We start from the raw sequence: 11246 nt of genomic DNA, 5'->3' as shown, positions 1-11246 counted from the left end.
AGAAACCCAACAGTTCCCACCAAGAGCAAGCACTAGGCGACTGAGGCAAGGACAAACTTCCTTTAAGAGGCAGAAACCTCGAGCAGAACCATGGCAACCGATGCACCGCCACATTCTTAGTCTTCTCTGCACGGACAGAATACATTCCTGAATCATAAGATTACACAAAGACAGTATAATCTATACATAATACCCCTCCCTTGGGTTTATTTGTATAATCGCTGCAGCTCCTGATTGATATTGTTGGGTTTGTGACCGTCACGCTTACAGCGATTATAAAAACATCAAAGACAAATCCTTAATTTCCCACAGCACAGAGGCAGATGATGCCAATTGCCCTCTGGATTAACAGCATGTAGATCCCTACTGAGCCGTTAAAAGACACTTCAGGTGATTTACAAATGGGGTGGGGTGCACTGTGTGTGTGTGTCTATGAGTTGTACTTTGAAGCAGTTCTTTAATCAGTTTAACATATTAATACTGTGCATACAGATAGATGTATTTGTGTACAATTATACTTTTAATATATTTGTCTGGTGTCAGGATTAGTATCAGCGTACATCACTCACTTTCTTGACTTTGCAGCACAACTGAGGAAGTAAAGCTTCCCACTGAAATCTCCTGCTCTGTTTATATGTCTGATTCTGCAAGATACTAATGATGAAACAGAATATCACAACAATGTCCATCTCAGGCACAGTGGCACTCCCCACACTTTCTCCCTAAGGATGGACGCTGATAAACCATTTTTGACACATGGAGGAACAATGCAAAATGTCTCCTCTCCTTTGTAACAGTCTTTTTTGTATTGTTTGTATTTGTTTAGTTTTTTTTTTTTTGTCTATGTTTGTCGGTTATTCTGTGATTTGAAAATGGTCCAATAAAGGGACTTTTAAAACCAAAAACCTCTCCTCTCCTCTCCTCTCTTTTAGGGGCCAGTGTGCTGCCTTTGCAGAGCTGAACATGCTTCAAAAAGCTCACAGCCTTGAGACTTATGGAGTTGACCCCCACCCATGCAAGGTAAAATTAGTGGAGAGTCAATCTAGTTTAGCTGTGATGCCTGGTGCGGTTGTTATGAAAAGACTCCTGCACATCTCTTTCTTACAGTAATTTTGGCAAAACGTATATTCCATGCCCAGTTATTGTTGATCATAATTAACAGAAACATGTATTACTGTTCTAAAGGGCCTCCACCTTATGTGTTGTCCTTTGTCACAAATTGCTCACTCTCCGTCTCTCTATGTATAAAGGATGTATGTATGACATAGAAATACATAGTCTTGAAACATAGTGGCTTTTATAAAATAATTTACACACTGATGACCCAAACCTTTAACCTATTTCTTAATGGACAACGTCATTGGGGCAGTTACAGTAAATGTTCAGGATGATTTAACCTACTCTTTAGTACAACGTTATCTGTTAACACTGTAAAGTTTATGTTTTTATTGTTAATCTAAATGCTAGTAGCAAAGAAAGCGTAATTCTTTGCCTTATTATTGATCAAAAGCTTTTTTTCAGTTGCAACCATTTCATTTACAGGTGTAAATATACTCACCGAAGTTGTTCATGCAGTTGGGTGGAAGTTCAAATTCTGGCTTCAGTGAAGAGAGTGACCGTGCCAATTACACACATACTCACACACATACTCACACACATACTCACACACATACTCACACACATACTCACACACATACTCACCTGTTCTCTTTGCCCCTTTGTAAGATGCTAGTTTACGTTTGCGCCTGTCAAAATTATCTTGGAAAACAATTGAAATCCGGTCTCCAACGGAAACGATCACTTTCCAAAATGAATATTCTTATTGGTTGGTCAGAGAACATCGTTGCTTCAGCAAGTACATGTCATTGACTTTGTCTTATTGTTAGTACTGTGGTTCATTTGATACTTATTGTGCACCTAGTGTTATAGTGCAGCTGTTTGTACTCTTCTCTTCGTGTTTCTATTGCGCAATATTAGAAGATGGAACAGACTAAATCTGATAAAGAAAAGTAATATTTTATATCTGATCAGTCTCGACCTCTTTGTTCATCTCTGTCATCCTCCGTCCAGTCAGTGTGAAATAGAGACACCCTCCAAATGCGTATCAAAGCATGTTAAGCAGATTAACGCAAGGTTAAAATCTGTCTCTTGGAGAAGATCCCCTTTATCTGCTCGGCTCTTGTCAGAGGGGCTGTTTTTAATTTTGTTTGCTGGAAAGGGCGGTTATTGCCGGGACTGTAGCATTAACAAATACAGATCGGTATAGATCAAGAATCAGAGAAACTGTTGGAAACACAGAGGGACAGGAAGTGACTAACAGAGCGATACAGAGAGGCACACCAGCAGAGGAAAGGAGGTCTACAGATGATAAACAACGAAGGGAGAGAGTGACAAGAGCCTTTTGTGTTCTGCTCTTACAATAGAGATGTTATTAGTTTCATTTTTCCTCACCATGTCTAACATGTATTTTCTGTGCCTTGTTCTTGATGCTAGTTACTGCAAATTAGGGTGTTAAATTGGAGGGTTTTTGTGAGACCTCATTATGTGTTTGTTCAAGCAGCAATTGCGACCCATATTTAGGTTTTACTGTTGGCCGTTCGCCTAGTGTCTGGATGATGGGAGCACAACAGGATGTAAGGCGACAAAGTACAAACAAACACTAAACTTTCACCCAGGACACTGGGGTTCGTGTCTTGTTTAAAATTAAAAGTGAACAGTGAGGTTTTTTTTCCTGTGTGACGTATTTCCTGACACCGCCAGAGGGGCTTGTTTTCTAAAAGGCTCCTATGGGTTGTATTAGAGGGTAGGAATAAACAACCTTTATGGTCGTATTGTTTGAAGGACTAGTTGGATTTTGTTTAGGTGCCACTACATTTGAGATGATTGATGATCCACTTATCTTCTCGCTGTTAATCCATCTGTATGTGTGCGTGTGTTTGCAGGATTTCACAGGCTCCACAGCTTTTCTCGGGTTCACAGCCACAGGGTTTGTGGTCTTCCAGGGAAACAAGAGAATCCACCTCCTAAAATGGTACACATGTGTTCATAATTCATAATAATAAATCTGTAAGCATTGACAATAAATGTATGTCCTCTTTTGAACAACGCAGTCACTCTTTGTTTCATCTCAAATGGAGCTGAATAAGATATTTAATAGGACCAATTTAAAATCATGAGTAAAGTTATCTTTGACTTGAGTTGACGTGGCAGAGCTTTGTTCCCTTGCATGCTAAACAAATCAGTTACTGTACAATTGGGTTTATTATAATGAATAAGTTGATAACTTGAAATATTTAGCTTTTTAACATTACATTAACACATTAGACATTAAACCCAATGAAACCTCATGTTTAGCTTATTGTGCTTTAATTATTTGCCAAGAACATTTGGTAATGTTTTCAGATATGTAACATTTAGTGCACAATAAAGTAAACCATGTAGTAAAAACTTAAATGTATGCACACCTTTGAAGCTGTGGTGGAGTGCAGGGCACTGAACGATCATGGATAACCATGACCGCTCTCTCCACCCCACACGGTTCCACCAGCGGAGCACCTTCTCTGAGAGGCGCCGACAGAACACTACATGTACATTATTTTCATTCCTATAAGTGTTTTTACAGTAGGTGTTCTAGTATTTCGATCTTCTGAATTTGTTGTATGTGTGTGTAAGTGAGTGAGTGTGGATGTCCTTGTAACTTGCTGCTGTAACAGTTTATTTCCCAGTTTTGGATTAATAAAATCCATCTACTATCTATCTATCTATCTATCTATCTATCTATCTATCTATCTATCTATCTATCTGTCTATCTGTCTATCTGTCTATCTATCTATCTATCTATCTATCTATCTATCTATCTATCTGTCTATCTGTCTATCTATCTATCTATCTATCTATCTGTCTATCTGTCTATCTATCTATCTATCTATCTATCTATCTATCTATCTATCTATCTATCTATCTATCACACACAACTTTTTATATCCTGTGTATCATGACATAAAGGACTTTAACACAGCTTTGACAAAGAGTTATTTTTCTCAGCGTAAAAGTTGGATTTATTTTTATCATTAAGCCTATCTTCTAAATCCGATCAGGTAAATATAAAAAAAAATAAACAATAAGTCATAATATCATGGTTCTTTGCAGGGCTGATGTTAGCAAGCTGAAGTTTGAAGGGAAAACATTTTACGTCATCGGGATTCAGAAAGAGGTGAGTGCAGTGTTGGCTGCTCCTGCATGCTCTTTCTCCTCTAAATACTAAAAGTATGCTGTGTAGTTCCCAATGTCATGATGATGAATTGTGTAGTCTTGTAATCATCATACATCGTACATCTGGAAGAAAAAAAAAGACCATGACTTTGTTATAGATGCACAAGTTACATTCTGTGTTCATTTAGATTCAGTTTTGTGTTAGTTGACCCTCAGTTGTACTGTAAATCCTGTATTCTTTTTCCTCCTTCCTTCTATTATATTTTTCCTTTTGCCCTTTCATCATCTGTAATGGTTACATCAGATAAATGTACCATGAACCTATATTGTTTGTCTATGTAATCCTGTCCACCATCACACACACTGCACATGTGTGTGTTACTGTTTCAGATCTCCTTAACAGGCAGGATTCACTGTAACAGGATGGTGGGTGTGTTACGACTAACCTTCTCACTCGCGCCATTTGTCGACTGTGGCCCAAATATGAGACTCCTTCACCACATCCATGTTAGAACACGGCCAACGTCTTTTACAGACATATGACATTTTTAAAACTGACAGCAACTACTAACTTTAAACATATTAAGTTACAACTAATAGAGGTTTCTTGCATTTGGGACACATGTTTCATCTATACGCTCAACGTTTGTCATCCGGTCCAGAACTGTGGTAGATTCTGAGCAGCAGTTCTGGTGCATTAAACCTCACACATGTGCATACTGCCTTTATTTTTTGCAAGGACTCCAGCTGATTGTGTCTTGTGTTGCTGTTTGACTCACATATTAGCCCGTATTGATAGGTACCTGAACACTTGAAAACACTTGAACAAAAATGGTAATTACTGTAATTAGAGCCAGGTTGCTCTTTAATCTACCAATCAGTCAATCAATCTCATAACTCTTCCCTTCATTACAGAAGCTTAAACCAGCTCTCTCATCTCTGCTTAACTTTGTCAGTCTGTCTGTTCGTTTGGCAATTCATGAATGGCTGAAGATGTAGTTTTATCTTTGTGTTTCTGTCTCTTCTCTCTGTGTGTAAACATAGTCATCACTGGTGAGTAAATGCAAGTAATAATAGTAGCACAAAACAATTTGATGCCTCTCCCCTCAATCACCTCACTTTTTTATTGGAGGAACCTTTTTCCTCTTTTATTATGGTCATTATCTGTCATTTCGTTTCATGCCACTTAATCACAACATGTTCTATGCGATTGCATTCAATGTATCAATATATTTATTTATTTATTTTCAATTACTTATTTTTTAACTCATGTGTGCAAATGTCTATTTTGAGTCTTTATGTTACCACAGATTCAGTTCTATGGTTGAAATTTCAATTAACATCCCTGTCCCTCTCCATAGCCACATTATCAGAAGGAGCTTTAAAGCTACATTGTCAGTAAACTCTAGATTATGCAATAGTATGATGCATAATCTATAACTCTGGCACATATTTAATGAGAAATGATGTCTTCATTTTGTATGTGTCTTTATGTGTGTGTGTGTGTTTGTGTGTGAGTGAGAGAGAGAGAGAAAAAGAAAGTGGATCTAATGTATATATTTACATGTTTTACTCTATATTCTTTGTATATTCATGTGTAGTCATCCACTGTGTGACGGTTCACTGCATGATTTCACTCTTTGCCTTCACCTCTGTTATTTAGCCTGGAACACGTTTAACTTAACTGTCCCACTTTGAGCTGATGGCAACTTTTTATGGCTTTATAACTGCAACGCTTGCTCAAAATGCAGTTTATCTATTGTATAATTTTCTCCAAGCTCCTGTTTCTTTAGTTAGCTACAGTATAGGTGTCAGCATAGAAATTAAATGTATGGTTCATTTAAATGGTTTAAACAGTTCACCAGTGGATAGCAGTTAGAAAATAAACGTATCACATTGATTGAGGTATTGGAAACAAAGATGTTATTTTAACACAATTCTGTGTAATATTATAGTTCATGTTGTTTAGCAGCAAATCAGCATCATAAAATGTCATGTCGTACATTAAAAGCACTTTTTGCATGTCAGCCAAAGTGAGACCAGAGACAATTTGTTAATGTTATTTAAAAATGCAATTATTTTACATACCTATGAACACACACACACGCACACACACTCACACACACACACACAGCCGCTGCAGCACAGTGTGTAAATCAGAACTACCTAGTATGATGTGGGACACTGGGGGGTTGAGCAATATGGCTGACTGAGGGACTTTAGGAAAAGGAACAAACAAATCAGTGCACTCCCAAGTTATTGATCTCAGTGTTTCCTCTCTCACTCACCCTCCACTCCTGTTGTTGAGCAGCATTAATCTGGTATCTTGTATTAGCCGACAGACAGGCCTTAAAACTAAACATTTACAGGAATACATCTCTCTTCCTAGTCGATAAAGACCCAGGTTCTGCAAGCTACTAGCCCTTTTACTGCTGAACACTGTGGCCAAATCCCTATATCTGTCTTACATCTTGCTAAGTTCACAGCTGAGGGTCTGTGGGTCAGCATTTTGCACAGCTCCCCTTCATCGTGTTCAGCACTTCTCTTGTACTAATTCACATGTCTTTTGGTAATCTCATTTCTCATCCTCGTCTTTTCTCTCTCTCTCTCTCTCTCTCTCTCTCTCTCTCTCTCTCTCTCTCTCTCTCTCTCTCCTCTCCCCGCTCTGTCTGTCTTTCTCTGTCTCTGGCTGTCTCTCTCTGTCTTTGTCCTTTTCTATGCAGAAGAAGCTGGTGTTGACATTTCACACATCGACCCCTGCTGCGTGTAAGCACTTATGGAAGTGTGGGTGGAGAACCAAGCCTTTTACAGTGTGTCTATACACACACACACACACACACACACACACAACACCAAAGGCACACACACACACACACACACACACACACACACACACACACACACACACATCCAAAAAATGTACTGAGCTGCTCTTGAACTCAGAGATCCCAAAATGTTGCTTTCACCAATAGTTGATATTTGTAGGAAAAATAGCTGCAAGTATAGTAAGATACTTACCACATAATTATCATGTATTACAATTTTTGACTTTTTGACCTGAATGGATCAAAAATTGGGTCTAGTTGGTATCTGTTGCAGCACTTCTTCAAAATTGGCATTCAGAGTTTAGGTTGGGATTGGCAAATAACACGAAAGGGTGAAACGGAGAGGGCCAATTGTTTAATTGGGTTTAACTCAAATGCACTAACATGCACACGTGTATACCATTTGGCCAGAACATAGAAGCTCAGGTTACAACGCACAAAGAGGCAGCGTGACTTCATTCTCTGTTAAGGACGCCATTACTCCACAACATCTTTACATAGCAAATCATTGTTTGCTGCTATAGTATATATATAGCCCCTTTAAATACATTCAAATGTAATCTTCTTTAATTTAGTTTTATACCGCTGTAATTTTCCTTTGTCCTTTTTTCTGTTTTACACTCCCAATTGGTTAGCTTTCCTTCATGTCCCACACAGATTTCTTTGCACATTATTGCTGTTTTATAATGATGTTCCTGCCTCTCTGTGGCTCTGCTAAAATGTGCTGCTGTCGTTCACTGGGGGAGCAGCTGATCACTCCAAGGCCGTCACTCTGAATTAACAGAGACTATTGACGCTGCTGGCATGTCAGGAATGGAAACAGGCTTGGGGTGAAGGCGAAAGTGAGAGAGTGGAGACTAAACATTTTCTGTGGTCATGGTTTGTGACAAGGTTGTATGCAAACAAACGGAATGAGCTTGTTGGTTCAGTGTTGAGTGGTAATATCAGTAAAGCAGTTTGTTGCACTTGATAGTCATACAACGGCGGAGGAGGTTTCCCGGCACCCTTCCTCCTTCTTCTCTCCTTACTTTGAGAGGTCAGATCACAAAGTGACAGATCCGTAAAGTACTGTATTGTCAACTGCTGTTTCCAAGGTTGAGAATTAACTTCACTAATGATCAGTTGATTTATCAATACTTCATCAACATTAAATTAATCGCCAACAATTCTTATAATCACTTAATCGTTTAAAAAGAAAAACATTGCCTTTATATAGCAAGTGTGAAAATGTACCGCTTTTCCTTGTCTTTGATCAAAATAAGCCTCACAATAAGCTGATATTTGGGGGTTTTCGATTGTTGGATGGACAAAACAAGACACTTAATGACATCTACTTGAGCTCTGGGAAACTGTGCTGGGCACTTTTCAAAGTTAACTGATTAATCGATTAGTTGAAAATAAGAATAATCGATGATGAAAATAATCTTCAGTTGCAGCCCTACCAATAAGGACGAAAAGTCACTAATGTGTCAAATTTGAAAGTCTAAGGACAGCAGGCCAAGTCCATCTCCCAAGGAAGATTGTGTGATACAAACAGAAGCTCTAGAACAGCATGGACCTTAGGTGGAGTGTAGGCAAAGTCATATCTGTGTGTGGACCAAAAAAGTTCCCATGAGGACAAACAAAATCCCGCAGAGAACACCGACCTGGTAGGAGAATCTACGGCAAACTCCAAAGGAGGCAATGTGAACAATGTGTGGATCACTGGCTGTGTGGAATTAAACCCAGTTTTCCCACAGTTTTTTTTTCATCAAATTTTATAACTTATTAACATTTAAAAAAGGCTATGAAAGCATTCTCATAACAGCCCATGCCGGTAAAACCCTGGATATTGACTTTTCAATGACAGCAGCTCATGTGTCTCTGAGTGGTGGACAGAAAGGAAGGGGATGTCATCTCGGATGTCGGACAAGCATCAGAGCCGCTTAATCAAATCAGAGTGAATTGAGTTTGTAAATGGCAGCCAAGCAGAGCTTTGCGAACATACAGCCTCTCTCTCTCTCTCTCTCACACACACACACACACACACACACACACACACACACACACACACACACACACACACACACACACTCACAAACAGCAGAGCAGAGGTGTGTTTGTACTCCACCGGCACCATCTCTCTGCTGCACGAGAAATTATCCTAAAGGTTTGACCTACGGCTTTTTAAAACGGTACACCTTGAAACACTTCCCTCTTCTGCTTGTGCTCGACTGTGCACAGGGTGTTACAGTCACAAACAAAAACCCATGAAAATGTTTTTACAAGAATGAGTTGTTTGTGCCTCAGATGCTTTGTAAGAATGAAGTTCTTTGTTTGTATCTCTTCATGTTTCTTCCTCCCTCTCTCTGACAGGTGTGCCAAGTCAAGTCAGATAAAGACAGTTTCCAGCAGTAACATCTTCTTCAAAGGCAGCAGGTTCAGATACAGGTGAGACCGTAATCAAGTTAGTTTCATAAGAGAAGGCCTAGTTCTTTTCTTTTCTTTTCACAGACGGTATAATGACAGACAGAATTAAGATGGCGAAAGATGTGTAACATGTGTAAAAGGAAAGTGAGAGAGATTTATACGTATGAAGAGAGTTGGAAAACGGAGACAAATAAAAAAGGGGAACCACATTAGAGAAAGTTATGCATGAAATTAGGGGGAAAAAAATCTACAGAGTCAGAATCAACCACTTGAAAGATTTTAAAAATGCAAATTCACCCGTCGTATTAGCAGGTCAACACTCAACTACTCCATCACTCTATTTTGCAAGTATACTTCACCTTTTACTGTTGATAAATTGTTTGATTTCAGCCACGTATTGGGAGTATGACTGAAATCAACTACAGTGACCTTGCTCTAACCTGAGAAATGTACATTTCACAAGTGGTGATATGACTTGAGCCCTTCAACATGCTGTACATTCAAATACTGCTGCTTCTCTTTGTATGTCAGCACCTACATCCAGCGTGGTGTTGGCTTTTCTGATTTACTGACCCTAATATTACAGAAAGCCTCTACAACGTCTGTTATTGAAGCCAGGTTAGCTCTGATTCCTCTCTAAGACAAAGCCCTTTACCAGGCTTACACTTCAGTCCGCTCCATTTCATCAGCTAGCTAAAGCAGTTTGGCTTAAGGGCTCAATGATGAGTAACAGCATATGTTGGAGTTTGTTCTGAAATATGGGAATTGGTCATTTGTGCAAATGCAAAAATGAAAGAGACGTGTGGACCACAAATGGGGGCAGTTTCCATAAAGTAGAGCAGATCAGATCTTTATACTATTGGACCAGCTGTCTTATGCTGTACAGCATTTTCCCGCAATTGTACTATCAAGTGGATGTCTACCGCCTTCATCTAACCCTCTAATTTACGACCTAACCATCAATCTCAGCAACAATAGACTAATGGGTGGGAAGGTGGAGCCTGCTGGCTTCAAACAAAGTAGTCAGAGTCCAGAAACTCCAACCATCAGACTAATGGAGCTACTGACCCTGCTGGCAGGAAGCCGCCCACTCAGCAGCCCACAAGCAGCACTGATTATAAGCAACTTGTGAAACACAGGAGAAAAATTACATGTAGCTCTATGTTGTACTTTTTGTTAGGCAAAAGGTCTTTAACACAATGTGAGCCTGAGTGAAGCATGAGGAGTACATCTGTATGTGTGGCAATTTAAAACAAGAAGTGATTGACTATACTTAAACAAATATTTTGCTACTTTTTAAATTATTTTTCTTTGTTTTTTTAAGACCTATTTGTAGTGAAGTTTTGAACAATGCATCATGGAAACATGGAAATGACTGTGTTGTTTCAGCAGTTGAACCTCTTTGTCTTTCTTTCAATGAATGTGTGTTTTTCCCTGTAGCGGAAGAGTAGCCAAAGAGGTGATAGAAGCCAGCTCAAAGATTCAGAGAGAGCCACCTGAAGTGTGCAGGTAAGGACAATAGTAATGGCTCACAAGGATTTGTGAAAATGGAGCAGCCATGTTGTGATTATGCAAGATAATATATATCTCAACGTACAGAGCAGTCAGTGTAATTGATTTTTATGTTTTCAGAGTCCAGTTTGGTCACAGTCGAAGTTTTAACTCGCTGAGCCATAAAAATCTCATCATGAACATGGAACCACTGGTCCCCGCACTGCCCTCCACCAACGAATACGAAGAGACGGCCACAGACAATGGTAGGATATTTCTTACTCTACACACACACACACACACACACAC

At 39.2% G+C, this 11246-nt stretch overlaps 1 protein-coding gene across 1 annotated transcript in view; it reads left to right on the top strand.

Moving 5' to 3' along the window:
• frmd3 (FERM domain containing 3) overlaps window positions 1–11246 on the top strand; it is a 51069-nt gene that overhangs the window by 26717 nt on the left and 13106 nt on the right. The window contains exons 7-13 of the mRNA XM_032515107.1: window positions 933–1020; window positions 2943–3031; window positions 4150–4213; window positions 6936–7024; window positions 9393–9467; window positions 10887–10955; window positions 11079–11203. Of these exons, the coding sequence (XP_032370998.1) occupies window positions 933–1020; window positions 2943–3031; window positions 4150–4213; window positions 6936–7024; window positions 9393–9467; window positions 10887–10955; window positions 11079–11203 (599 nt within the window). The remainder of the gene's footprint in view (window positions 1–932; window positions 1021–2942; window positions 3032–4149; window positions 4214–6935; window positions 7025–9392; window positions 9468–10886; window positions 10956–11078; window positions 11204–11246) is intronic.

The sequence above is a fragment of the Etheostoma spectabile genome, chromosome 5 (genome assembly GCF_008692095.1).
Source record: "Etheostoma spectabile isolate EspeVRDwgs_2016 chromosome 5, UIUC_Espe_1.0, whole genome shotgun sequence".
NCBI lineage: Eukaryota > Metazoa > Chordata > Actinopteri > Perciformes > Percidae > Etheostoma > Etheostoma spectabile.
Note: the sequence above shows the minus strand (reverse complement) of the source record. Positions and strands in the feature narration are given on the sequence as shown.